Source organism: Ovis canadensis, chromosome 13, assembly GCF_042477335.2.
Source record: "Ovis canadensis isolate MfBH-ARS-UI-01 breed Bighorn chromosome 13, ARS-UI_OviCan_v2, whole genome shotgun sequence".
NCBI lineage: Eukaryota > Metazoa > Chordata > Mammalia > Artiodactyla > Bovidae > Ovis > Ovis canadensis.
The window spans coordinates 97,012,233-97,039,764 of NC_091257.1; the positions used below are offsets into that span (position 1 = coordinate 97,012,233).

The 27,532-nt window shown below is 48.7% G+C and overlaps 1 protein-coding gene and 1 non-coding gene across 2 annotated transcripts; one reads left to right on the forward strand and one right to left on the reverse strand.

Annotated features, from left to right (window-relative positions):
- Positions 1–814: 814 nt before the first annotated feature.
- On the forward strand, positions 815–13,324 carry PFDN4 (prefoldin subunit 4). The gene is made up of 4 exons (XM_069548852.1): positions 815–1,122; positions 10,219–10,326; positions 11,198–11,338; positions 12,939–13,324. The coding sequence occupies exons 1-4, from the start codon at positions 1,099–1,101 to the stop codon at positions 13,068–13,070; spliced, it is 405 nt and encodes a 134-aa protein (XP_069404953.1). The 5' UTR covers positions 815–1,098; the 3' UTR covers positions 13,071–13,324.
- A 10,961-nt stretch (positions 13,325–24,285) lies between these two features.
- On the reverse strand, positions 24,286–24,392 carry LOC138417956 (U6 spliceosomal RNA). Its single transcript, XR_011248367.1, has one exon. It is a non-coding gene; the product is annotated as a U6 spliceosomal RNA (small nuclear RNA).
- Between the last annotated feature and the right edge of the window lie 3,140 nt (positions 24,393–27,532).

The following is a 27,532-nucleotide window of genomic DNA, read 5'->3' on the forward strand; positions in this document are numbered from 1 at the left end:
CCAGTGTTCTTGCCTGGAGAATTCCGCGGACAGAGGAGCCTGGCGGCTACAGTCCATGGGGTTGCAAAGAGTTGGACACGACTGAAGCAACTTAGCCCAAATCCCCATTTCCCAAAGAGGAAACTGGGGCTATGGGAAATGACACTTGTCCAGAGCAATTCTCAAACTTGTCCCTGAGATTTTTTTCAGGGGATCTACGAGGGCCTCCTTTTTCTAACTTCATATCTGTGTGAGATCAGGTTTTCTTCATCTGTGTCAATTAAACAACATTGCCAGGAAGTGCCCCTAAAGAGATTTGCAAGAATGTATATCTATGCCATTCTTCTTAATATTCCTTTTTCTCTTGGAAAATATGGTTCTTTTAAAGTGTTACTTATGATAAATATGGAAGGGATGTTTTATTATTTTAAATTAACAAGTACATTCAAAAATTCTGTTTTAATTTCTAATGTGGTAAGTATCGATGACTATAGAACAGAAGTTCTCTGGGATCGTCAACGACTTCTGAGAGTGTAAAGACTCCCCCTCTCCCCCCTCAAAAAAAAAAGGACATTGAAGAGCCGAGAGGCGCACGTGTGCACGTATACAGTAAGCGCAGAATGAATGAAGCCCGGCAGGGCAGGCCCCTCCCCGCGCCTAGCCCGGCGCTCGTCTGGGAGGCGGCTCCGCGCGTCGGGAGGCCGCTCTCCGGGGCCCGCGCCCGGCGCCCCCTGCTGCCCGGCGCCCCCTGCTGCCCGGCGCCCCCTGCTGCCCGGCGCCCCCTGCTGCCCGGCGCCCCCTGCTGCCCGGCGCCCCCTGCTGCCCGGCGCCCCCTGCTGCCCGGCGCCCCCTGCTGCCCGCCGGCCGCGCCGCAGCCGCGCCGCCCGCGGTTTCTGTCGGCCCACAGGCGTGCCTGCCCCTTTAATTGGCGCGTACCAAGTCCTTCCCGGCCGCAGGTCCCCCCGAGCCCGGGCGCGAGCAGCCGGAGGCCTGGTCGGGGGGATGCGGAGCCGGCGCTGCGTCCGCCGCGGGGCCGGGCCGAGGGCGAGCGAGGGCGGGCGCGGGGCCGCGGGTGCGCTCGGCCGCCGTCCCCGCCTCGCGCCGTAGCGCAGTCCCAAGATGGCGGCCACCATGAAGAAGGCGGTGAGGGGGCTCGGCGGGCGGCCGGGGCCGGGGCCGGGGGACGGGGGCCGGGGCGGCCGGGGCGGGGGGCGCGGGGCTCGGCGGGCGGCCGGGGCTGGGGGCCGGGGCTCGGCGGGCGGCCGGGGCCGGGGCCGGGGGACGGGGGCCGGGGCGGCCGGGGCGGGGGGCGCGGGGCTCGGCGGGCGGCCGGGGCTGGGGGCCGGGGCTCGGCGGGCGGCCGGGGCCGGGGCCCCGGGGCCGGGGCGGCCGGGGCGGGGGGCGCGGGGCTCGGCGGGCGGCCGGGGCCGGGGCTCGGCGGGCGGCCGGGGCCGGGGACCCGGGGCCGGGGCGGCCGGGGCGGGGGGCGCGGGGCTCGGCGGGCGGCCGGGGCCGGGGACCCGGGGCCGGGGCGGGGGGCGCGGGGCTCGGCGGGCGGCCGGGGCCGGGGCGGGGGAGGTCGGGGCGCCAGGGCTCGGCGGGCGGGCGAGCGGCCGAGCGGCCGGGGCCGGGGGCCGGGTTGGGCGCTCGGCGGCCGGGGCGGCTCCCGGCGCCGCGGGGTCCCCAGGCCCGGCCGCCCGCCCTGGAGGAGCAGGGTCCGCCCGGCGGCGCCGAGGGCCCTGGAGAGGCCGGGGCCCCGCCTCGGGCTGTGGCCGGAGGGGCCGACTGCGGCCGGCGTGCAGCCAGCCCTCGCGGGGAGCCCCGGGAGCCGAGGCCCAGGGCTGGTCGGCGCGCAGGCCCGGAGCCCGCAGCCCTGGCGCCCGTCCTCGCCCCGCGCCCCGCAGGCCCGGCCGCCCGCATGTGCCCTCCGCTCCCTCCAGTCTAGCCGGGGACGGACGGAGAAACAGAGCCGTGAGCGGCTTCCCGGTGACTCAGCTAATAAGCAGAACCCGTGTGCATACCCAGGTTTAATTTTGTCTTTCCCCAAAGCCCACCTTTTATCCTACTAAGCAAGCAAAGCGCCTGTTCAGGGCTTATCGCTCTGTAAGTCTACGGATGCTTGCTACCCGCGTGGAAAGAAATGGACACGGAGACGGGCAGGGCAGAGAGCATCTGCTGCCCGGAGGCTGTGCTGTGCGCCTGCCTGAGCACATTCCGCACGCTGTGTTAATCTTCTGTTCCTTTCAGGGTCATGCTGCGTTTATTTTTATTTTGCAAGGGAAGAACCTGAGCCACAGAGGCAAGGTTAGGGTTGAAATAAATAAACACGGACGTTCAGCCTCCAGAGGCCGTGCGTTTAACTTCCATGGTGTCTGATGCGAGTCCGCTGGCTGAAGGCACTGGCTCCGTAGGTTTCGTCTGGTTCCTTCAGTCCACTTCTGAGACCGCGTGGTAGTGTGCTTCGATTGCTTTCGGCTCCGCACCGCCTCACAGCCTTTAGCCACCTGCTCTTGGTGTAGGGTGACCAGTCCGTTCAGGGTTGCTGAAACCGGGACAGCTCCAGGCAAACCAAGACGAGTCGCTCGTTCTACTGGTCTGTCCTCCACAAATTCTTGTTGGGCTCGAGAGGAGAGTTTAGGGCCTTGGTGATTGAGAAACTGATCGGGATTCATCTGGCCTGTTTCCTGTTTGTATGGAGCCCTCTGTCTCGGATGACCTTTAACTCCACGGAAGATAGTAGTTGTGGTTCCCCCTCTTGACAGATGTAGAAACTGAGGTACAGAAAAAATAAGCAAATGTCGAGGAAATGGTCAAAGGATGCTTTGAACCCTGGGCTTGATCGCAGAAGTTCTGATGAACAGCACTTTCCTTTCATTCATTCAGTAGACTTTCTGAGGGTGGTCAGTGGCCGACTTTCTGTTCTGGTGACCGAGATAAGGCTGATGAGCAGTAATGACGTTTCTCTTTTCAGTTGGCTGTGGGGGCTTTGTTGCGGTAGCGGGCTTTTCTCTAGTTGCAGAGAACAGGGCTACTCTCTATGGCAGCGCAGGGGTTTCTCGTTGCCGTGGCCTTTTTCTTGTTGCGGAACGTGAACTCTACAATGTTGGGGCTTTAGTAGGTGCGACACCTGGTCTCAGTGGCTCTGGCTCCTGGGCCCCAGAGCACAGGCCCAGAAGTTGTGGCAAACGGGCCCTGTTGCTTCGAGGCGTGTGGGATCTTCCTGGACCAGGGATCGAGCCTGTGTCTCCTGCACTGGCAGGCGGATTCTTTACCAATGAGCCACGTGGGAAGGCCTAGCAATGATGTTTTATCTCCTTTTCCCTGTAGCTTTGTAGAATGACACCCTTGGAGAGAGGCAGGTGTTAATCAGCAGTCACACAGAAAGCTGTTGAATTTGCAACTCTGAGCAGCACTATGAAAGAAAGGGGCTTGTGAAATGAGGGCTGGAATACGTCTGTCTTGAGGTCAGAGAAGGCTTTCTTGAGAAGATGTGGTCTGTCGGATTCCATGAGGAGGGCAAGAGGAGGTTGGGAGTGCCTCCTGTCGAGGCCTGGGTGCATTCAGTGAAAAGATGGCCAGGAGGGAGGGAATTGGGCGGGAGCAGGCTGAACTGTGATGGCAGAGGGCTCTTGGAGGGGAAGGTGACGGCCCAGACTCAAGGCTCTTTATCTCAGGAAGGCTCTCACAGGTGCAGCATCTTCCTGTGGGTGTATCTGGCACTGGGGACAGTTTCTAACAGGTTAGCGACACGTGCGTCTTCCTCTCTGCTGACTCTCAGAGAAGACAGATGCCTGCCACATGGGTGAGAGCAAAGTATCGTAGGACAGCCCTCGGAGTTTAAGCAGAGCTCCTTGCAGTCTGGAGTGCTTTACGCTGAGCATTGTAACATCCACTGGGGCGTGACTGTTCATGGTGAGAAGTTGAGATGACGATTCAGTCTAACATCTCCAAAGTTCCCCTTTCTCAGACCTGGTTCTTGGCCTGGGTGGGGACTGCAGTCTGATTTTTGTTTATGCATCCTGAGGACAAATGTCTCCTCCTCAGAGAAGCCACTGTTGACATTTCAAAGAAGCCCTCCAACACTCCCCCCCCCCCCCCGAACTATTCTGCTTTCACTATCACAGGTATCGCTATCTAGCAGAAAGTCTTACTTCTCACCTAGCTCCTCTATTAGAATGGAAGCTTGCCAGTGCTCATGAGAGGGGACTCACATTACCCTGTTGCTAAGCTATGTTCGTCTCTGAGACCCCGTGGACTGTAGCCTGCCAGGCTCCTCTGTCCATGGGATTTCCCAGGCAAGAATACTGGAGCGGGTGGCCATTTCCTACTCCAGGGGATCTTCCTGACCCAGGGATGGAACCCAGGTCTCCTGCGTTGGCAGGTGGATTCTTTACCACTGAGGCTCCAAGGAAGCCCTCCTTGCGTTTAGGAAATGCTAAATTAATGAATGCCTGTTCATATGAAAGATGAAAAAAAATGCAAAATTTTGTACTGTAAAAACTGGGTAGGTAACCTTTAATAACCAAAAATTAAAGCAGATTAAAATTAGCCAGAGTTTCCCTGTAGGACTTTTGGAACCCTAGGGGCCCAGCTGTGGGTCCCAGACTCAGGGCGAGCGCGACTGAGGATGGGTCCCTTCCTCCCGGGCCCGGGCGAGGCTGATGCTCCCAGCAGGGGTGCAGCCCTACTGAGGGTGGTTAATTCTCACCTGAAGTCGTGAGCGGTCCCATTTCTCTTAGGCCTAGCAGGATTGCCTTGATCTGGGTCTGTTCTTTGTAATGATTTTTGGCAAACATTGTTCAGAAAATCCCTTAGCTGTCGTTCACGGGAAGGTGACTCCATCCCCACTCCCTCTGCTTGGTTCTGGCTCTTCTGGAAGGTGGGAATGGCTTCCCCGTTTCACAGATGACGAACCTGAGGTGGCTCCAGAGAGCTGAAAAAGTCACCCGGGGTTTGCGTCTGCTTGGGGTGAAGCCACTGCTACTGCTGCCACCAGTCTGCGCTGCTTCCGATACTAGGAAAGTCTGCTTCCTCCTCGAGTGATTTTGGCTTCGTGAACGGTAGTGACTACATCTGGCTTTTCTCCTGACCTTTCGGGGCGTGGGTCCCTGTAAGAACAGATGAAAGCCCCGAAGACCCTTCCAGAAGAATGCGCACGTCACACCGCGTGTCATACGCAGAGTCGGGGGGCAGATGGACACCTCGCAGCCTGCACTCCCGGTTTAGAATTCTTCCCTCCCTGCCGAAATGGGGCCTCCAGCGGCAGAGGAGTGGTCTAGATCAGTGAGACAAAAACAGGAGCTGCAGTCAGGGAAGGTGCTGACTTGCCTCTTTCCACCGCGGGTTAGGCAGTGGGTGTTGGCCTCACACCCTGGCTTCAGCCCTTAACCCCTGGAGAAAACCACTGTTACAGAAGTGAACGCTGGGGTCCGGTGTGCTGGGGGCTGCTGCTCGCTGAGGCTACAGCAGGAACCACCTGCTTTGGAAAGATAGAAGGCGGGTGGCCAGACTCTGCAGCTTTTTAGAAAGCCCTTGTCGGTGAGTCTGAACCTGCTTCAGATGCAGCCTCAGAAACTGTGTTAAGCCTCAGCTGTGTTCCAGGCGAACCCTGTGCGGGGTTTCCCGGGGATTAGCCTGTGAAAGTCTGCCCGTGATAGGTGATCTGTAAATACATCTTCACCCTTTTAAAGACTCAGTGTTTACATTCAGCAGAAGCGGGGACTCTAGAATCTCTGTTCCCTGTTGGCTCAGAGAGTTGAAACTTGTTTTTTTTAATTTAAATTTATTTATTTTTAATTGGAAGACGGTTTCTTCACAGTATTGTGATGGTCTCTGCAGTGCATCAACATGACTCGCCCACAGGTGCACACACGCCCCTCCCGCTTGAAACCACCTTCCCCCTTCCCTCCCCTTCCCGTCCTGTCCCACTGCTCCCGGTTGTCACAGAGCCCTGGGGGTGAGCTCCCTGCGTCACACAGCAGGCTCCCTCTGGCTGTCTAACTGAATAGATGGTAGGGAGTTGAGACTTCCTGTGCGGGGAGATGGCTTGAATGCCAGCATATCTGTGTGTGGACTTCGCTTTAGCTTCTATGTTGTGTAGCTCAGTGTTGCCCAGCTTCCGTATTCATAAGAGTCACGCACCAGGTTGAACATTCAAAGCAATGTGCATATCCCATTGTAAAGGACTTTTTTCCAAGATATCTACTGGGTCTCTGAGGAGGCTGATGCATGTTTATTGGGCGATGGGAGCCTGGCTTAGGGGAGGACTGAGTCCTAGGAGTCTGCATGTCTGTTCTGACCGCTAAGCTCCCTACTGCTTGAGACAACAGGTTGCCTGTCAAATGAAAGAAATAAAAGTCACTGGTCATAAGAGACCAGGTGGAAAGACAGGGTGTGGTGTGGTAGTTGTGAGCCGTTACTGGAGACGGAGCCCACAGTAGCCCTTGTTGAAGCCGAGGCAGTCTGTTTCCTCCTTTAAATTGTAACCGTGTGCCCTTGTTCCTGTCTTTTAAATGAGGGGAAACTCTAAGGAATAAAAATCTTTAAAAAATATGTGGTCCCTCGTTAATCACTGGACTATCCTCCAATATAAAATTAAAACATTTTTTATTTAATAAAATAAAAATTAAAAGAGATAAGTGAAATGGGGAAGGAAGCAAAAAAAACAAAACATGGTCCCCCTTTGAAACTCTGAAGCCAAGGACTTCCTGCCCCTTCTGGATATGTGTGGTTGCATGTTTAACACACACTCACACACACACACTTCTGCCTTTAATTTCTGAGTGCTGGTGGGTCTCTCTCGCTCTGGAGCCAGATGGCTCGGGTCGACGCTGAGCTCTGCCGCTTGCTCACTGTGTGGCTTTGGGCCCCTCGACCTCTCTCTGCCACACTTTCTGTAGAATAGTGGTGCTAAAGATCCTGCTTGCTAGGGCTGATTGGAGGACTGGCAGCGGCAATAAAGCACTCAGAAAGCCCTGGGCACGTGGTGAGGGCTCGGGGAACGTGGCTGCTTAGTCACTCAGGCGTGTCTGACTCTTTGCCACCCCGTGGACTCGCCAGGCTCCTCTGTCCATGGGATTTCCCAGGCAAGAATAATGGAGTGGGCTGCCATTCCCTTCTCTAGTAAATGTTAGCTATTACTAATGTGATTTCATACTTTGTCATGTATGCTGTCTAATTTTATTTACCGATTTAACCGCATGAATCACATCAGTTCAGTTCAGTCGCTCAGTCGCGACTCTGCAACCCCATGGACTGCAGCACGCCAGGCCTCCCTGTCCATCACAAACTCCCGGAGTTTACTCATGTCCATTGAGTTGGTGATGCCATCCAGCCATCCCATCCCCTTATCTTCCCACCTTCAATCTTTCCCAGCATCAGGGTCTTTTCCAGTGAGTCAGTTCTTTGCATCAGGTGGCCAAAGTATTGGAGTTTCAGCTTCAGCAACAATCCTTCCAATGAATATTCAGGGTTGATTTCCTTTAGGATTGACTGGTTGAATCTCCTTGCAATCCAGGGGACCCTCAAGAGTCTTTTCCAGCACCACAGTTCAAAAGCATCAATTCTTCGGCACTCAGCTTTCTTTATAGTCCAACTCTCACATCCATACATGACCACTGGAAAAACCATAGCCTTAACTAGACGGACCTTTGTTCATAACTTTCCTCCAAGGAGTAAGCGTCTTTGAATTTCATGGTGGCAGTCACCATCTGCAGTGATTTTGGAGCCCTCAAAATAAAGTCTGTCACTGTTTCCACTGTTTCCCCATCTGTTTGCCATGAAGTGATGGGACCAGAAGCCATGATCTTAGTTTTTTGAATGTTGAGCTTTAAGCCAACTTTTCCACTCTGACTTTCATCAAGAGGCTCTTTAGTTCTTCACTTTCTGCCATAAGGGTGGGGTCATCTGCATATCTGAGGTTGTTGATATTTCTCCCAACAATCTTGATTCCAGCTTGTGCTTCCTCCAGCCTGGCATTTCACAGGATGTACTCTGCCTATAAGTTACATAAGCAGGGTGACAATATACAGCCTTGACATACTCTTTTCCGTATTTGGAACCAGTTTGTTGTTCCATGTCCAGTTCTAACTGTTGCTTCTTGACCTGCATACAGACTTCTCAGGAAGCAGGTAAGGTGGTCTGGTATTCCCATCTCTTTCAGAATTTTCCAGAGTTTGTTGTGATCCACACAGTCAGAGGCTTTGGCATAGTCAAGGCAGAAATAGATGTTTTTTCTGGAACTCTCTTGCTTTTTCCATGATCCAGCGGATGTTGGCAATTTGGTCTCTGGTTCCTCTGCCTTTTCTAAAACCAGCTTGAACATCTGGAAGTTCACGGTTCACGTATTGCTGAAGCCTGGCTTGGGGAATTTTGAGCATTACTTTGCTAGCGTGTGAGATGAGTGCAATTGTGCAGTAGTTTGAGCGTTCTTTGGCATTGCCTTTCTTTGGGATTGGAATGAAAACTGACCTTTTCCAGTCCTGTGGCCACTGCTGAGTTTTCCTAATTTGCTGGCATTTTGAGTGTAGCACTTTCACAGCATCATCTTTCAGGATTTGAAATAGCTCCCCTGGAATTCCATCACCTCCACTAGCTTTGTTCATAGTGATGCTTTCTAAGGCCCACTTGACTTCACATTCCAGGATGTCTGGCTCTAGGTGAGTGATCACACCATCGTGATTATCTGGGTCATGAAGATCTTTTTTGTATAGTTCTTCTGTGTCTTCTTGCCACCTCTTAATATCTTCTGCTTCTGTTAGGTCCATACCATTTCTGTCCTTTATTGAGCCCATCTTTGCATGAAATTTTCCCTTGGTATCTCTGATTTTCTTGAAGAGATCTCTAGTCTTTTCCATTCTATTGTTTTCCTTTATTTCTTTTCACTGATCGCTGAGGAAGGCTTTCTTTTCTTTCCTTGCTGTACTTTGGAACTCGGCATTCAAGTTTTTTCATTTTACAGTGAATTACACCTTATTCACAGAGAAGGCAGTGGCACCCCACTCCAGTACTCTTGCCTGGAAAATCACATGTACGGAGGAGCCTGGTGGGCTGCAGTCCATGGGGTTGCTAAGAGTCGGACACGACTGAGCAACTTCACAACTTCACTTTCACTTTTCTGCATTGGAGAAGGAAATGGCAGCCCACTCCAGTGTTCTTGCCTGGAGAATCCCAGGGACGGGGGAGCCTGGTGGGCTGCCATCTATGGGGTCGCACAGAGTCGGTCATGACTGAAGTGACTTAGCAGCAGCAGCAACACCTTATTCATAGTGAAGACACGTAAGTGCTACATTAAAGCAAACGTGAGCTTTTACTGTGTGTGTGTGGACTGTAGTCACTGAAATGCATAGTGACCCTCATGCCAGTGTATCAGTCGGATTGAAAATTCAGTGCGTGAGCTCTGCCTGGTGCTCTGTGACAGCCTGCTGGGGTGGGAGGGAGGGTCACGGGGAGGCGGCGTCTGCATACTTGTGGCTGGTTCACGGTGTACAGCAGAAAGCAGCCCAACCACGTTAGGCAGCTGTTGCTCAGCCACTAAGTCATGTCTGACTCTGCCACCCCAGGAGTGCAGCACGCCAGGCTTCCCTGTCCTTCACCGTCTCCCGGAATTTGCTCAGACTCCTGTCCATTGAGATTGTTGGAACCATCTCATCTTCTGCTGTCCCCTTCTCTTGCCCTCAATCTTTCCCAGCATCAGAGTCTTTTCCATTGAGTCAGCTCTTTGCATCAGGTGTCCAATGTAAAGCAAGTATCAATCATCCAATTAAAAATAGATTCTAAAAAATTATGGAAATGGTCAGACTTCCAATAGCCTCAATAAGCTTGAGCAAGTTTTAACTCTTAGAGAATAAGCTAGTCTGAGGCATTTACCAAAATCAGCTAGCACATCACTTTTGCTCCCTGGATTATCTTGATGAAAGAATGTTCCAGCTTGAGAAATTCTGCTCCAGGTCAAAAGTTGACTGGCTTGATCCAGGATTTAGTCTCAGTTGTTTATATTTGAAATGTTTTTGCAGATTAGACATTCCATAGCATATCGAGAGAGGGCCTGGGCCTCACGAAGAACCCTAAGCTTGCGGCACTGCAGCTTGGTAGGGTCTGTGTCTGTGACAGCCGCTACCTCTTGTAGTCCTGAACTCCGAGGACAAGCAGTTTATCGAGACGTTTCAGAATTGTGCTAAAAGCTAACCTCTGATCTCTCCATTCGGATTAATTCTACAGAACATTTCAATGTTTTCTCAGGCTGCAGAAGATGTCCATGTCACTTTTGAGGATCAACAAAAGATAAACAAATTTGCACGGAATACGAGTAGGATCACGGAGCTGAAGGAAGAAATAGAAGTGAAAAAGGTATTGAAACTGGGTCTTATTTAAGAACCATGAAAGCTCTTCCTGCTGTAGCTTTTTATAACTAAGTTCAGTCATGTGTGGTTGTAGCAGTCCTGGGCTCCCCATTGTGAGTCACATAATACACTCCAGTTAGTTTAAGAGGGAAGGTGTTAGTTGAGGGAGGTGGGCGCGGGCCGATTGTTGATGGGCGTGCCTTCTGGCTGAGGGTCGAAGAGCAGGTCCCAGAGCCTCGCACGGAGGCCTGGGCCGGTGATGGGGCTGCTGCTTCCCCGCTGATGCAGAGCCGGCTGCGCCCTCCTCAGGGGGGTCTCTGCCCCGCCATCCTTGGGACTCTGAGCTGCTACCCACCCCTGGCCTGCGTGTCAGAGCCCGTTTCTCATGGCAGCTCGCCTGGGCTGAAGGCCAGGTCAAGTGTCTTTGATTAAGGGAATTTATGTCATTATTCGCTTGCATCAAGCAGAGCTGAGAAAGGCAAGTTTGTGTTCGTGTTTTTAGTCTGCTATTGGAAGGCAGAATCCCCACAGTGAGAAGCAAAGTAGGAGGCCTTCCGAGTGGCGTGGATTCCCCCATGGTGTGCTCGAGGGGCCGTGGAGACCCCCACGGTGCGCTCAAGGGGCCGTGGATTCCCCCTGGTGTGCTCGAGGGGCCGTGGAGCTATCTGGAGCTATCCAGAGGACAGTGTGTTCGTGTGCTCCTGTGTGCTTCTGTGGGAAATGCCGTCCAAAAATTGTGAGACACTCTTATTTCAGTGTGATAATTCCTTTGTGAAAGGGTCTCTTAGAGTGTGGGTGTCCCAAATGACAAGTGTGTTTTACCCTCTATTAGGTAATTTTGAATGCATTGTTCATTGCTATTCACTTCTGGTATACAGAAACAACTCCAGAATTTAGAAGATGCCTGTGAGGACATCATGCTTGCAGATGACGACTGCTTAATGATACCTTATCAGATTGGCGATGTTTTCATTAGTCATTCTCAAGAAGAAACACAAGAAATGTTAGAAGAAGCCAAGGTATGTTGAAATCTCTCCCTGGAGGGTGAAGTTGAACTCTTAAATTAGGGTTTTATGTCATTATAAAGAATGTGTAATTATAGGTGTAGGGAAGTAAGGAATGCTAGCTCACCTCTCATGGACCCTTCCAGTGTCCGAGGCCTTCTCTGAATGCTGGTGAACATGATTTTGTTTAATCTCAAGGATGACTCTGTGGCATATCTGTGGGAATCCCAGTTTAGAGCTGAAGAAGAATAGAGTCTTAGAGAGGTTATGGGACTCACTCAGAGTGACCAAGGGAATGCTCTTTTGAGCCCAGAAGCTGTGGCCTAAGTTAATAGTTTCCAGAAAGTACAGAATATCATACAACAGGGAAAGACGATCACTCGTAATCCCAGAGTTACTCACCCAGGACAAACAGTTGCCTGTGTTTCTTTTATGCTCTCTTCCTCTGCGTAGTTTTGCTTCACATTTTGGTCAGTTAGCATCCTAGTGGGAGTATCTCATTGTTCCACTCAATGTTCATTTATCCAGTAGGTCTTCCCCGGGAGCCTGTTGGGGCCACATGTGTGTTAAAAGCATCACTTTTGATGACTGTTTGATGTCGTGTTAGAGGACTTTGATTCAGCTCACTGTCCTCTCCTTACATTAATTTGTTTTCACTATTTTTCTGTAGGAATATTGTGGTGAACATTCTTATTAAATCTATGGTCACCTTTAGGAAGTTTCTTTAAGGAAATAATCAGAGAAGTGTAATTACTGGGTCAGAGTATGGATTCATTGACAACATTTGGGCTTGTTACAAATTCAGATTATTGAGTCCAGCGCCAAGAATTCCTTATTCTCGAGGCCTGGAGTGGCGCCCCGGTGACCTAGCGAGTGTCCAGGTGGCCTGGGGGCCCCCCTTTGAGAACCGCTGGCCAGGCGTCTAGCAGGCTACCAGTGCTGCTCCTAGACATTCGTCTTTCCCGAGGTTGACGGGTGTGTGTGTTCTTTGTGTGGTTCCATTTTTTCTTTGTCATATTTAGGAAAAACCCTTTGCCCCTGGCCAGGAAGGGATTTCTGACGTCTGTGCATTTTGTGTGGCGAAGCTCCTCTGTCACAAATGAGACTCTCATTGTGGGTCTTTCGGAGTCTGACTCCAGGGGCCTCGTAGTTAGGGGACCTGCCGGATTCTGACGAGTGGTTACTCATAATTATCAGTGGGATGTGGATTTTTATCCTTTCCTCTAGCTCCCTAGTTATTTTTGTGAAGTTGAAAGAGGCTGTGTCAGACGGCAGGCCCGTGGTAAACTGTTTCCCTAAAATATTTCTAGATCATTCTTTCTTTATTGGGATATGATCATCCATTTCATTTTACTCTGTTCTTTCAAGTCAGCGAGAACTGAGGAGAGCCTGACTTATTCTCTAATAAGCAAATACAGATCATACCCACAACCGGACTTCTGGTTTAGATTTAATCATTATCATTTAGTATCATCAGTATCATTTAGCTGCATGTCCAAGTTCAGGAAGCGTTTGACCTAAAATTCTTCCCAGATGTTACTTCATCCACAGATGCTCAGAAATCATCCAATTGAATAGAATCAATTTAAACTAATTTTTTTTTTTTTTTTGACAGAAAAATTTGCAAGAAGAAATTGACGCCTTAGAATCCAGAGTGGAATCAATTCAGCGGGTGTTAGCAGATTTGAAAGTTCAGTTATATGCAAAATTTGGAAGTAACATAAACCTTGAAGCTGATGAAAGTTAAACATTTTATAAAATTTTTTTAATTTGTTTAATAAACTTGAATATTGTTTAAAATGATAATTTCCCTTCTTCAAATGAAATGGAAAGCAAAACTTTTTTTAAAATTTTCATTTATTTAATGGAAACTTGCCTATTTTCACGTCTTGCTTATTTATTTTATATTTTTAAAAGAAGGCTATTCATCTATGTATTTTGCAGAACAATTATATCAAGTGTAGGGGCTTCGTGTCATGTTATTAAAATCAGTTAAGCAGACTTCCACGTTTCTATTTGTCATTTAGAATATTTGTGCCATTTTTACTCACAAGAAGATTCTAACAGTCACTCGCATCACGGTGTGTATCTGTGTCTGTTTCAGCCGCCGCTTTGAGATGATGAAACCACTGCTTTCATCCCATGGTGCATCTATAGCTGTCTCTTTTTACTCACTTCCCACTGACCCTTTGTCATATACTAAAACACATGCGTATGCTTTATTTAAATATGTGCAGTATATATCGCATCTTAGTATATGCATTTCTTACATGTATTGGTTTAAGAGTCCAGATGATGCAGAAACAAGTTGAGGCATGTTGAGCTTCATACATAGAGCAGAACAGCCGAAATGAACCAGAAGAAAGAGAGGTTAGGTTCTTTTTTTAATTACATTTTAGACTTTATTTTAGTGCTTTCTAATTAACTGTGGTTTATATTGATAATGATGTGGAAGTTAAGCAGCTGTGTATTTAAAAATAAGGCTTTTTTCCTTAAAGAGTACATTTACTCCCCCCCCCCCCCCCCCCCAAGGTAACCCTTTTGGGATTTAGAAGACTTAATTATACTAACTTTCCAGCAGATGGCACTGATATGCCAAAACACCAATGGAGGCCTCATAATGCAAAAATGAGCAGATGTCCAAGATTAACTGTCCAGAGTTTTAGAGGGAATGTCATTTTTTAATTCTCAAGGCTAAACACTGAATATGTATTTTTTGGTTAAATGTTTAGAAACAGTTCAGCCTTAAAAGTAGGGAGAGAGAGAGAGTGTGTGTGTGTGAGACTCAGTCACTCTTCTCAGCCTCATGGACTAGAGCCTGCCAGGCTCCTCTGTCCATGGAATTCTCCAGGCGAGAGTACTGGACTGGTAGCCATTCTCTTCTCCAGGGGATCTTCCCAACCTAGAGATTAAACTTGGGTCTCCTGCTCTGCAGGCAGATTCTCTATTGTTTGAGCCATCAAAGAAGCCCAAAGGTAGAATGCATAATTCTAAAGTTCTTCGTGACCTAAAGGCATACTTTCAAGTTGCTGCAAATTTTCTCAAATAGTATATTCAAATCCTAGAAAATGACTGTCACAAGGATATTTTTTCTTCTGTGCACTTGGTTGCAATTGTGAGACTCAGCAATGTACCAGGAAGTAGATAACACCCTGAAGTTCGAGTTTCCCTTGTGGCTCAGATGGCGAAGAATCTGCCTGCAGTGTGGGAGACCTGGGTTCAGTCCCCAGGTTGGGAAAGTCCCCTGAAGAAAGAAACGGCAGCCCCCTCCAGTGCTCTTGCCTGGGAAATCCCATGAACAGAGAAGCCTGGTGGGCTACAGTCCATGGGGTTGCAAGGGTCAGACATGACTGAGCAACCAACACTCACTCTCCCTCAAATGAGGAAAGTTGGAGAAACTTTGAGCCTGGTTCCAAAGCTGGAGGGTAAACACCAGGAGTGTGGTGTCCCCACGGGCGTCGGGGGAGGAGCAGCCACCACCTTCACTCTGGGACCCGAGGCAGGGCTGCCTTCGTTTGACGAGAGGTGCAGCTGGCCCGGGACATCCCTGCAGTGATGGAGCGTGGACTGGTCACTGACCTCACTCTCCCTCCAGAACCCAGCGGGCACCCACCATTGGCAGCCGGAATCCACAGGTGGTCCATAGAAGGCAGTCTGTTCCGGCGCCCATGGGGAGATGGATGGATGGGTCTGGAGGGCCAGTTGGAAGACCCAGCAGAGGCTGGCTGAAACTGAACTGTTCAGAAGTTTTAACAGCGAAGGCTCAACTGACTGATGTGCGGGAAACGGAATCGTGTAACCGGCCAGGATTGAGAATTTAGTCAGAGCGTTAGCAAATAAGCCTAACACGGGAAAACAAAGATTTCACGGTGGGGAGGAATGGCTAACTTTCTACCTTGTCTTCAAAGTTCACCTGTGAAGTAAATTTATAAAGGACATCAGAAATATTTGGCTCCCATTTTAAGTTCATTTCTGAAGTGTCCCTCAGCCTTCTCTTAGTTTTGTTAGTAACCTCACTGGGTTGGGTGAAGGCTGCAGACAGAACTCACTGCATCTCACGCTGAGCCCTCCCTCCACTTTAGACCTGTTGATCTGAATCGTCACCATGAACTTTTTTTTTTTTCAGTTGGAGTGTAATTGTGTCACAACGTTGTTAGTTTCTGCTTGCAACAAAGGGAGTCAGTTGTATGCAGGCATGCGTCCCCTTCCCTCCTGAGCCTCCCCCCACCCCACCCCACCCCCCAGCCGGCCCCACCACTGCCCTCCTCTAGAGAGAAATCCTGATTTTTATGTACAATCACTATTTTTAGAAAGTGCAACCTTTTTTTTTTTTTTTTTTTTAAAGCAATGCAGGGTAAACGAAAGATACTTGTGGAATAAAATGGACCAGCAGGCTGCCAGTTTGCAAACTCCTGCACAATATGCTACATCCTATCCAGGCCTTGATAGGAAGTAGAGAACAAGTCATTTGGTCTAGGAGATTGCGCCGCTGACTTTAGTTTTTAAATACTTCTCAAGTCTACCCATTTCTTTCCATCTCCACAGCCACCAGTAGCCTTGTCCAAGCGATAAGAGCTCTAGTCAAAACCCTGACTAACTGGGGGGTGATAGGGAGTTCAGGGGTTTTGGAGAGGAACGTCATTTGATACTGAGTTTTGACAGCTGGAAGCCAGGGGCAGTCTCCGAGGGGCTTTGAACAGAAAGGTGGTATATATGGTTGGAATGGGATTTTAGAATAATTGGGCAGTTGTTCGGTGGTTTTCCTACAAAGTCGTGGAGGAAGGGTTACCGGAAGTTCCTGCACTTTCTTTGGTACGTGGATCCAGTTGGCAGGGGAAGAAAGAGCAGGAAGCGGGACCTGGAGAGCGGTGAGAGCTGCCGCCTTGACAGTGGCTGGAGAGCTGAAGGGGCAGGTCGGAGGGGAGAGCCAGGGAGAACGTGGTTTTAGCGCGCAGGCTGAGCACAGCCTGCAACAGCTTTTCTTTGGCTCTCATAGTTTAAATTTTCTTCTTTAACGTTGCTGGCTGCAATAAAACCGAGATCTCGCGTGAGGATCCAGTTTGCCAACAGAGATACTTCCAGTTGCACCTGTAGCCGCTCACCATCGGACGGGGCGAGGGTCCAGCTAACCTGCCCCCCTCATTTGCACAGTTTGGGGTCCTGCTCGCGCTGACTCTGCAACGCTCCCTCTCAAGGGCGCACAATCCCCAGGGAAGCCTGTGCGACCCTCGGCTAACTAAGGCGGCCTAGTCGAGAGTGTTGGCTTATCCTGCGAGGAGGGGAGGAGAAGGTGCTGGCTTTGAACGCTTGGCTGTTGGAAAGGTGAGTTGAGACCTTTTTTTCCCCAGGGCCAGAGGGGCAGCACAATCCCGGGCCCTGCTGCCTCCCAGGAGAGGTGGGGCCGCCCGAGGTCGGGCCTTGGGAGCCGGGAGCCGAGGTGGGTCTGGGAGCACCTGCCCGGCAGCGACCTGCCCTGGGTCCTGGGAGGCAGCCGGGCTCAGAGGGGCCCAGGTACTGGCACAGAGGTGGGGTCTGCACTTGAGCCTCTACTTCCCGGGTCCCCATGAGCCCGGGGCAGTCTCTGGACCGCTGCTGATGCTGGTCAGTTGCTGAGTCACGGCCGACTCTTTGCGACCCCAGGGACTGTAGCCCATCAGGCTCTTCTGTCCGTGGGATTCTCCAGGCAAGAACACTGGAGTGGGTTGCCATTTTCTTCTCCAAGGGATCTTCCCGTCCCAGGGTTGGAACCTGTGTCTCCTGCTTTGGCAGGTGGATTCTTTACCACTGAGTTACCTGGGAAGACCTCCATGCAGGGCTGGGGAGGTGTACTTTAGGGCAATTTTCATCCTAGAGAATGCTTCTAATTGCGGTTACCAGGGATCTTGTTAAAACAGGTTCTGGTTCGGTGTGTTCAGGCTGGGGCCTGGGATTCTGCATTTCTAACAAGCTTCCAGAGCGTTCCGCTATTGCTGGTCGGTTGGCCATACACTGGTCAGCCTAGATGGCTTGTCGTGGAAGAGAAGAGGCTTAGAATTCAGGTGGGAGGAAAAGAACCAGGAAAGGAGGCAGAGTCTGACTGGTCACAGATGGAAAGTTTTCTGCAGGACTAAATCCTGAAAAATAGTTTTCTCCATTAGGCATGACGTTGAGCATGTGAAGGATAGAATAGTTGCCTTCAGCAACTATTTATAGAAACTGGGGGTGGACCTCAGTGGTTTAACAAGCGTTCCAGGTGGTTGTGATTCAGTTAAAGATCCCTAGGCTTAAGTACAGAGAAGGCAATGGCACCCCACTCCAGTACTCTTGCCTGGAGAATCCCAGGGGCAGGGGAGTCTGGTGGGCTGCCGTCTATGGGGTCGCACAGAGTCGGACACGACTGAAGCGACTTAGCAGCAGCAGCAGCACCAGCAGTGAGATACTGGAGCACCCAAGAAGAAGCTGACCGGCCTTGCCAGGGGTGCTGGTCGCTAGGGGTGTCCGGCTCGCTGGCTGGCGGTGAGCAGCTTATAAGGTTAAGCAGTGGGTCATGGAGGTGTGGAGGCAGAAATGAGAAGTGTTTTTACAAGAAAATGAACCGTGGAGGGAAGGTGGTAGACTCATTTAATGCCATTACTGTGCAGCCAGAAGGGCCATTTGGGGTTTTCGAAGATCAGGGAATATATGAGTTCATGTAGGAGTAGATGGGGAGGAATCCAGGAGAGAAAGTGATGAAAAAACCAGGGGACAAGAGATGAGGAAGCTCAGCAAGGGAAGGGTCCGTGCGAGGGAAAGGATGGCGTTAGGCTTCTCCAAACAATAACCTGGAAAGACGCCCAGTGCAGGTCGCACTTATGCAAGCTCTTCCTTGAGGAACAAATGACAGAAAAAATCAGGATGGTGACTGACTCTGGAGGGGAAGAAAGATGTGGTCGGGGAGACCAACCCAGGAAGCCGGTCATCGGTTGGTTGGTTTAGTTGCTAAATCACGTCTGACTCTTTGGGACCCATGGAATGTAGCCTGCCAGGCTCCTCTGTCCATGAGGTTTCCCAGGCAAGAATACCGGAGTGGATTGCCATTTCCTTCTCTAGGGGATCTCCCTGACCGTAGGATCGAACCCGAGACTCCTGCATTGCAGGCAGAGTCTTTACCGCTGAGCCACCAGGATACCTAGCTATTTACTTCAGTGTGTTATATTCAATGTGAATCCTTCGTGAAGTCATTCACAATAGCAAGTTTTTATAAAATTCTGTTAGTTCTGGCAAAAACCAAATATAATTATGTGTTGTAAGGTTGTTGGAAGTGAAATGAAAGTTGCTCAGTCATGTCTGACTCTTTGTGACCCCATGGACTGTGCAGTCCATGGAATTCTCCAGATCAGAATACTGGAGTGGGTAGCCTTTCCCTTCTTCAGGGGATCTTCCCAACCCAGGTCTCCCGCATTGCAGGTGGATTCTTTACCAGCTGAGCCACCAGGAAAGGCCTTGCAAGGTTGTTACTGATACTTAACTCCATCGCCTTCAGCATTTTCTTGTGTCATTTGACATAAAACAGAGTAGTGTAACTTGATTTTAAAAGGTAAAAAATAGTTTACCAACTAAAGGCACAGTTCTTTATTAAAGATTACATGTGTACAGATACACAGACATACACACCCACATGTGCTAGAGAGAACTTAACATTTGGCTTCAAGATTCGGTATAAGAATGTTGGAGAAGGGTAATTAGGGTCGGTTTGTTTGTAGGTGTTTTCCAGTAATTAATTTTCTGGTAGAGTCTGCATTCTGATCTCCGAGAATAATTCTAATGATACCAAGAACCAGTGCTGTGGGCTTATGTGCTGGCGCTGTTCTGAAGGCCTTTTATGTATTAAATCTTTTCTCATAATAATGCTGTAGATTCTGTTATCACTTCTTATGGTACAGATGTGGTAAAAGGTTTATGAAGAGTAAGCAGTTTGCCCCAGGTACTATAGCTTAGTGAGCAAACGGGCTGTTGTTAGTCAATGTACAGACTGTACTTCTGAGATTTCTTTGGTGGTTTTATTTGTGTCCTTTTACTGATGAAAAAGAATTTCAGAATTTTCACATTTCATATAAATGTATATGTGAGTGTACATATAAAATACAAAGATTAAAAAAAGAGGGAAGGGACTTCCCTGGTGGTCCAGGGGCTAAGACTCTGTGCTGCCAATGCAGGGGGCCAGGGTTCGATCCTTGGTCAGAGGACTAAGTCCTACATGCCACAACTAATTCCCAGCACAGCCAAATAAAAGAATATTCAAAGAGAGAGAGGGAAAAGAGGAAGGGTGGGAATGAGCAAAAACGAGAATAGTGAGTGCATTGGCACAGAGTCCACACATTAGGTTAACACACTTGAGATTCTGGCGGTTAAGGCAAAGAGAGAAAATGATGTGTGCTAACCACGTTAGAAAGAATGGAAAGAAATGAAAGAACGAAAACAAAAAAAGTTTTCAGAGGATTAAACCCTGACAAAAATCTTCCCCTTTGACTTTGAGCAATGCAATAGATGTTAACTTCAACACCGATTCAAAACAAATGCAGGAGCAAAATTCACATGGCCAACTCTCATAGCCACTTAACACTTAACCTCAGTCCACTGGAAGGAAATCTGAGAGAGGCTGTTGATAACCAGCCAACATCCGTAGAGCTGGCACAGTCTGAGCACGTGACCCTCTAAGGAACAGGCTATTGTTATCACTGCCTCCATTTTACAGATGAGAAAACGGAGGCCCAGAGAAATTAAATGCCCTGCTAGAGGTTCCCCGGTCTTCAGTGGAGCCGAGACTCAAATGCAAGCAGTGGGGCTTCAGTCGCTGTACCTAACCCCTCGAGGGCAGTACTGATACACAAGTGTATAATCTTGGAGCAGTCCCTGTGGATCCGAGGACACACGTAGGTCGTTTCACATTCAGAATTTCCCCTAGAAATGGGTAGGAATTAGAGAGCAGAGTACTGACAGCCTTGGCTCTGAGCCATCATAAAGGACCCCTCTCCCTGGGAACCCATTCCAGTGCCATCCTGTGAGATGAAGGGAGGTCTCTGGTTGCGCCCGTGGAACAGCTGCAGTCTTGGACTTGGCCTTGCCCACCCTGTGAACTTGGCCAGTGTGCACGGGAACATTGGGTGTGTGGGGAATGGGCATTGCTGTTGGCAAGGAACAGCGAATACCGGTCGTGATTTCTCATTTATTTTTAATAATATATGCAGCATTCACAATTGTGTCACTGTTTGGAATAACATTGGAATTGTTGGTAGAGTTTGTCTGGTGGATGTCAACAAAACTCATGATGACACAGATGTCGATAAGCAGAAGCATTAGGAAATGGAATTAAATCTTCCTCAGGACATGATGGCAGTGGGAAACAATGGGCCTGAAGAGCACTTGCGTTGAATTAACCATCTGCTAATTATCTTGAAAGTGATAAGTGAAAGGGTTGGTCACTCAGCTGTGTCTAATTCCATGTGACCCTATGGACTGTAGCCCTCCAGGCTCCTCTGTCCATGGGATTCTCCAGGTAAGAACACTGGAGTGGGGTGCCATCCTCTTCTCCAGGGGCTCTTCCAGACCCAAGGTCTGAACCTGGGTCTCCTGTATTACAGGAGTACTCAACCATCTGAGGCACCAGGGAAGCCTAATTTTCTTAAATCAGCTCAAACTCCTGAAGTCCAAATTACAGCAGCTGGCAGTGGCAAAAACAACTGTAATTAAATGAGCCCCCAAATCTGATGCGATGCTTCCACGATGCCTTGATTTGGCCCACTTTCTCCACCGTGGTCTCCACCTCGGTCCAGTGGTCATGATGGGTCACGTGGGCTCTTGCTCATTTCTTCTAATGAGACTCCCTGCCTCCATTCTTTCTCACACACACTCCCTTCTACCCATATTTTAACCCAGTAGCCAGATATACTTTTCAGATTACAAATCTGATTTCCCGCCCTTCAAAAAAAAAAAAGAGAGACGATTCTCTTGCAGAGTGTTCAGTTCAGTTCAGTCACTCGGTCGTGTCCGACTCTTTGCAACCCCATGAATCGCAGCACGCCAGGCCTCCCTGTCCATCACTAACTCCTGGAGTTCACTCAGACTCACGTCCATCTAGTCCGTGATGCCATCCAGCCATCTCATCCTCTGTCATCCCCTTCTCCTGCCCCCAATCCCTCCCAGCATCAGTCTTTTCCAATGAGTTAACTCTTCGCATGAGGTGGCCAAAGTACTGGAGTTTCAGCTTCAGCATCATTCCTTCCAAAGAAATCCCAGGGATGATCTCCTTCAGAATGGACTGGTTGGATCTCCGTGCAGTCCAAGGGACTCTCAAGAGTCTTCTCCAACACCACAGTTCAGAAGCATCAATTCTTTGGCGCTCAGCCTTCTTCACAGTCCAACTCTCACATCCATACATGACCCCTGGAAAAACCATAGCCTTGACTAGACGGACCTTTGTTGGCAAAATAATATCTCGGCTTTTGAATGTGCTATCTAGGTTGGTCATAACTTTTCTTCCAAGGAGTAAGCGTCTTTTAATTTCATGGCTGCAGTCACCATCTGTAGTGATTTTGGAGTCCAAAAAAATAAAGTCTGACACTGTTTCCACTATTTCCCCATCTATTTCCCATGAAGTGATGGGACCAGATGCTATGATCTTCATTTTCTGAATGTTGAGCTTTAAGCCAACTTTTTCACTCTCCACTTTCACTTTCATCAAGAGGCTTTTTAGTTCCTCTTCACTTTCTGCCATAAAGGTGGTGTCATCTGCATATCTCATGTTATTGATATTTCTCCCGGCGATCTTGATTCCAGCTTGTGTTTCTTCCAGCCCAGCGTTTCTCATGATGTACTCTGCATATAAGTTAAATAAGCAGGGTGACAATATACAGCCTTGATGTACTCCTTTTCCTATTTGGAATAGTCTGTTGTTCCATGTCCAGTTCTTCTTTTTTTTTTTTTAATTTTTAATTTACTTTATTTTACTTTACAATACTGTATTGGTTTTGCCATACATTGAGATGAATCCACCATGGGTGTACATGCGTTCCCAAACATGAACCCCCCTCCCATCTCCCTCCCCATAACATCTCTCTGGGTCATCACCGTGCACCAGCCCCAAGCATGCTGTATCCTGCATCAGACATAGACTGGCGATTCGATTCTTACATGATAGTATACATGTTTCAATGCCATTCTCCCAAATCATCCCACCCTCTCCCTCTCCCTCTGAGTCCAAAAGTCCGCTATACACATCTGTGTCTTTTTTGCTGTCTTGCATACAGGGTCATCATTGCCATCTTTCTAAATTCCATATATATGTGTTAGTATACTGTACTGGTGTTTTTCTTTCTGGCTTACTTCATTCTGTATAATTGGCTCCAGTTTCACACATCTCATCAGAACTGATTCAAATGTATTCTTTTTAATGGCTGAGTAATACTCCATTGTGTATATATACCACAGCTTTCTTATCCATTCATCTGCTGATGGACATCTAGGTTGTTTCCATGTCCTGGCTATTATAACCAGTGCTGTGATGAACATTGGGGTACATGTGTCTCTTTCAATTCTGGTTTCCTTGATGTGTATGCCCAGCGGTGGGATTGCTGGGTCATATGGCAGTTCTATTTGCAATTTTTTAAGGAATCGCCACACTGTTCTCCATAGTGGCTGTACTAGTTTGCATTCCCACCAACAGTGTAGGAGGGTTCCCTTTTCTCCACACCCTCTCCAGCATTTATTGCTTGCAGATTTTTGGATCACAGACATTCTGACTGGTGTGAAGTGGTACCTCATTGTGGTTTTGATTTGCATTTCTCTAATGAGTGATGTTGAGCATCTTTTCATGTGTTTGTTAGCCATCCATATGTCTTCTTTGGAGAAATGTCTATTTAGTTCTTTGGCCCATTTTTTGATTGGGTCGTTTATTTTTCTGGAATTGAGCTGCATAAGTTGCTTGTATATTTTTGAGATTAGTTGTCAGTTGCTTCATTTGCTATTATTTTCTCCCATTCAGAAGGCTGTCTTTTCACCTTGCTTATATTTTCCTTTGTTGTGCAGAAGCTTTTAATTTTAATTAGATCCCATTTGTTTATTTTTGCTTTTATTTCCAGAATTCTGGGAGGTGGATCATATAGGATCCTGCTGTGATTTATGTCGGAGAGTGTTTTGCCTATGTTCTCCTCTAGGAGTTTTATAGTTTCTGGTCTTACATTTAGATCTTTAATCCATTTTGAGTTTATTTTTGTGTGCGGTGTTAGAAAGTGATCTAGTTTCATTCTTTTACAAGTGGTTGACCAGTTTTCCCAGCACCACTTGTTAAAAAGAGATTGTCTTTACTCCATTGTATATTCTTGCCTCCTTTGTCAAAGATAAGGTGTCCATATGTGTGTGGATTTATCTCTGGGCTTTCTATTTTGTTCCATTGATCTATATTTCTATCTTTGTGCCAGTACCATACTGTCTTGATGACTGTGGCTTTGTAGTAGAGCCTGAAGTCAGGCAAGTTGATTCCTCCAGTTCCATTCTTCTTTCTCAAGATTGCTTTGGCTATTGAAGGTTTTTTTGTATTTCCATACAAATCTTGAAATTACTTGTTCTAGTTCTGTGAAAAATATTGCTGGTAGCTTGATAGGGATTGCATTGAATTTGTAAATTGCTTTGGGTAGTATACTCATTTTCACTATATTGATTCTTCCAATCCATGAACATGGTATATTTCTCCATCTATTAGTGTCCTCTTTGATTTCTTTCATCAGTGTTTTATAGTTTTCTATTTATAGGTCTTTAGTTTCTTTAGGTAGATATATTCCTAAGTATTTTATCTTTTCGTTGCAATGGTGAATGGAATTGTTTCCTTAATTTCTTTTTCTACTTTCTCATTATTCATGTATAGGAATGCAAGGGATTTCTGAGTGTTGATTTTATATCCTGCACCTTTACTATATTCATTGATTAGCTCTAGTAATTTTCTGGTGGAGAAAAATACGGAACGTTTCATGAATTTGCGTATCATCCTTGCTCAGGGGCCATGCTAATCTTCTCTGTATTGTTCCAATTTTAGTATATGTGCTGCTGAAGCGAGCACCATGTCCAGTTCTAACTGTTGCTTCCTGACAGACTTCTCAAGAGGCAGGTCAGGTGGTCTGGTATTCCCATCTCTTTCAGAATTTTCCACAGTTTATTGTGATCCACCCAGTCAAAGGCTTTGGCATAGTCAATAAAGCAGAGATAGATGTTTTTCTGGAAGTCTCTTGCTTCTTTGATGAACCAGCGGATGTTGGCCATTTGATCTCTTGTTCCTCTGCCTTTTCTAAAACCAGCTTGAACATTTGGAAGTTCACGGTTCACGTATTGCTGAAGCCTGGTTTGGAGAATTTTGAGCATTACTTTACTAGCGTGTGAGATGAGTGCAATCGTGCGGTAGTTTGAGTGTAGTGGAAAAGAAAACCCCTCTCACAGCCCACGTGGTGTCCACCCTGCCTGCCTCTCCCTGCCCCGGCCTCTCTGCACGAGCCAAACCGGCCTTCCCGTTCCCCATGTCTGTCAGTTCCTTTCAGTCACAGAGCCCGTACGTCGCCCAGATCACATCCCCTCAGTCGCCTTCGCAGCCCACCCCCTCTCCTGTGTAGCACGTGTGGCCAAAACACTAGTATTAGTAGTTCTCTGTACAAACTGTTGGTGTGTCTTCCTTCTCAGATGAAGTCAGGAGCCATATTGATCTTGTATCCTCAGCCCAACCAACTGTGCAACCTGGCCCACCCTGGTACTCAGTCTTTATCACGGCCCAGCAATTCCACTCCTCGGGAGGGATTCAATAGACAGGAGAGGTTGTGTCCCTCAAAAGACATGAGTAGAAATGCTCATAGTGACTTTAACAGCCAAACCTCGGCAACAGCCCAATTGCCATCAACAGGAAAATGGATACATAAACTGTGGTCTATTCAAATTAATACAATGAAATACTACACAGCAATTTAAAAAAGAGCAAATTAGTATGACATGAAAGCAAATGGATGAATCTCACAGACACAAAGTTCTGTGAAAGAAGGAAGACACAAACAGTGTATTTTTTGTGATTACTCTCATAGGAAGTTTAGCAATAAGGGAAGTCACCTGTTAGAGAAGGAGAATGGTTAGGAAGCATTTGCTAAACACAGGCAGCCTGTAGAGCCCTTGGCAAGCCTTGACTCACACACAATCCCCAAACCCTGTGACGCTGATTCTTTTTGGATCCCGTTTGTCAGATGAGGGAAGCTCTGTGAGGAGTGTCAACTTAAAAAATAGTCACCACCTGAAAGCTGAGAGTGACGTTTTATCTGGAGGGGTTTTTAAGACTTCAAGCCTGGGAAACCGCATCTCAAGGGACCCTGAGAGTACTCTCCCCAGGAGCTGGGGGGCTCAGCTTACAGAGGAATCTGCAGGGAGGGGCAGGCAGTCTGAACATCAAAATAGTACTGTTAACTAAAGAAAGCCAGTTATCTCACGGAATTTAGCTCTCTTCCATGTGTGCTAAGTGGCTTCAGTAGTGTCCGACTCTTGGCAACCGCAAGGACCGTAGCCCGCCAGACTCCTGTGCCCGTGGGATTCTCCAGGCGCAAACACCGGCGTGGGTGGCCAGGCCCTCCTCCGGAGATCGAAGCCGTGTCTCCTCATGTCCTGCGTTGGCAGCTGAGTCCTTCCGCACCAGCACGGCGGGAAGGTGGAGTCGCGGCTGCCTGAGATCTCTCCTTCCACAGGCACCTCGCCTGTCTGGGGCCAGCGCCCTGCTTTCACATCCTCAGCTCCCTTTCCTCAGGGCTCCTGGAGGCATGGCTGCCGTGACGGCTGTAGGGCGGCAGGCTCTCTCCTCCCTGAGCTCGCGCAGGGCTCGCCGGCTGCCTCCAGGGAGGCTCGAGGCCGTGGCGCCCTCGTGTGCTCCGCCTCCCGGGAGGGACACCGGCCGGGACCACACGTGCTGAGGGCGGAGCCCCTGCTCCTCCCGGGGCCCGGGCTGCCCGCACGATCACATGCGCTGCTGCGCAGGAGCACGCCGCGGGGCCGCTGGGCCAAAAGGCCGCGCGAGACGGCGAACGGCGCGCGTTCCCGCCCGGCCTGCGGTCCCGCAGGGCTCGGGCCTCCCGAGATTCGTCCCGTGGGGAAGCGGAGGCTCAGAGCGGCCGCTCGAGGCCGTGTAACTACGCAGCATTGCCTCTGCACGGTTTAGACTGAATTCTGCTGTGCGGGTCGATTCTAAGTGACTTCCATAGTTTCCCTGAACCACCGCGCTGTGTAATGATGTTCATGGTCGCTGAGCCCGTTTGCCTTTCTGAGCCTTTCCCTCCATTAGACATATGATAAAGTATAGTTTATGGTTGCCTTGGCATAAAGATAAATGTAACTCAGGCTGGATTAGTACATTCAGTGTATATATTTTTTCTTTCTAATTTTGAAATAATTGAAAATGTTTTCGTGGGCTCCTAAGTTACCATCTAGTCCCCAGGCATTGTGTCCACTGGGCCTAATTGGGTTGGATTGTCCGTGCCAGTGGTGAAGATGGTGGGTTTCTTTCGGTGAGTAAGGGAGGAAAATGCATTTGAAGGCAGAATTCTTTTTGGATGGGAAGAGATTCTACTTCTTTTTTTAAAATTACCATAGTTAGTATAAAAGATTTAGTTATTAGCATGAAATGACATTTGAGTTCAAATGATAGTGAAAACGATGTAATAATGAAAAAGCAGAAAACGGCCTTTAAAAAAAGAGACCACAGCTTACTGAAATGGTGTTTTGTGTCATTTTATCTGATTTGGAATGGGGGGGGAGAAGCAATTGATGAAACACTATAAAATGCTGGTGTTTAAATAGGCCTTGACATAAATAATGAGCCACGCTTTCCGCCTTCAGAATATACGATTCTAGTTTCAGGTTGAATAATAGTTTATTGGAGCCAAATAAATACATGGAAGACGATCGCATCGAGTATTGCTCAGAATACAGGTTTCCCTGAAAGTTTTGTGTTACCCATTTGCCTTGAGTCTGACCATTCTAGAAGGCCTTTGAAAAACCACAGAAGGAAGAAAAGAAATCCCTCAGGCAACTTAGATGGTATTTGTCCCTGGGACTTGAATAGCTCTTAGCTAGTAACCGGTGTTTGTAACTGCTTGTGGAGGTCTTTAAAAGCGCACAAGCACATAGGAATGGGGCACTAAGGTAACAGAACGCACCAGCTCTGACCGTTGCTCGGCAGGG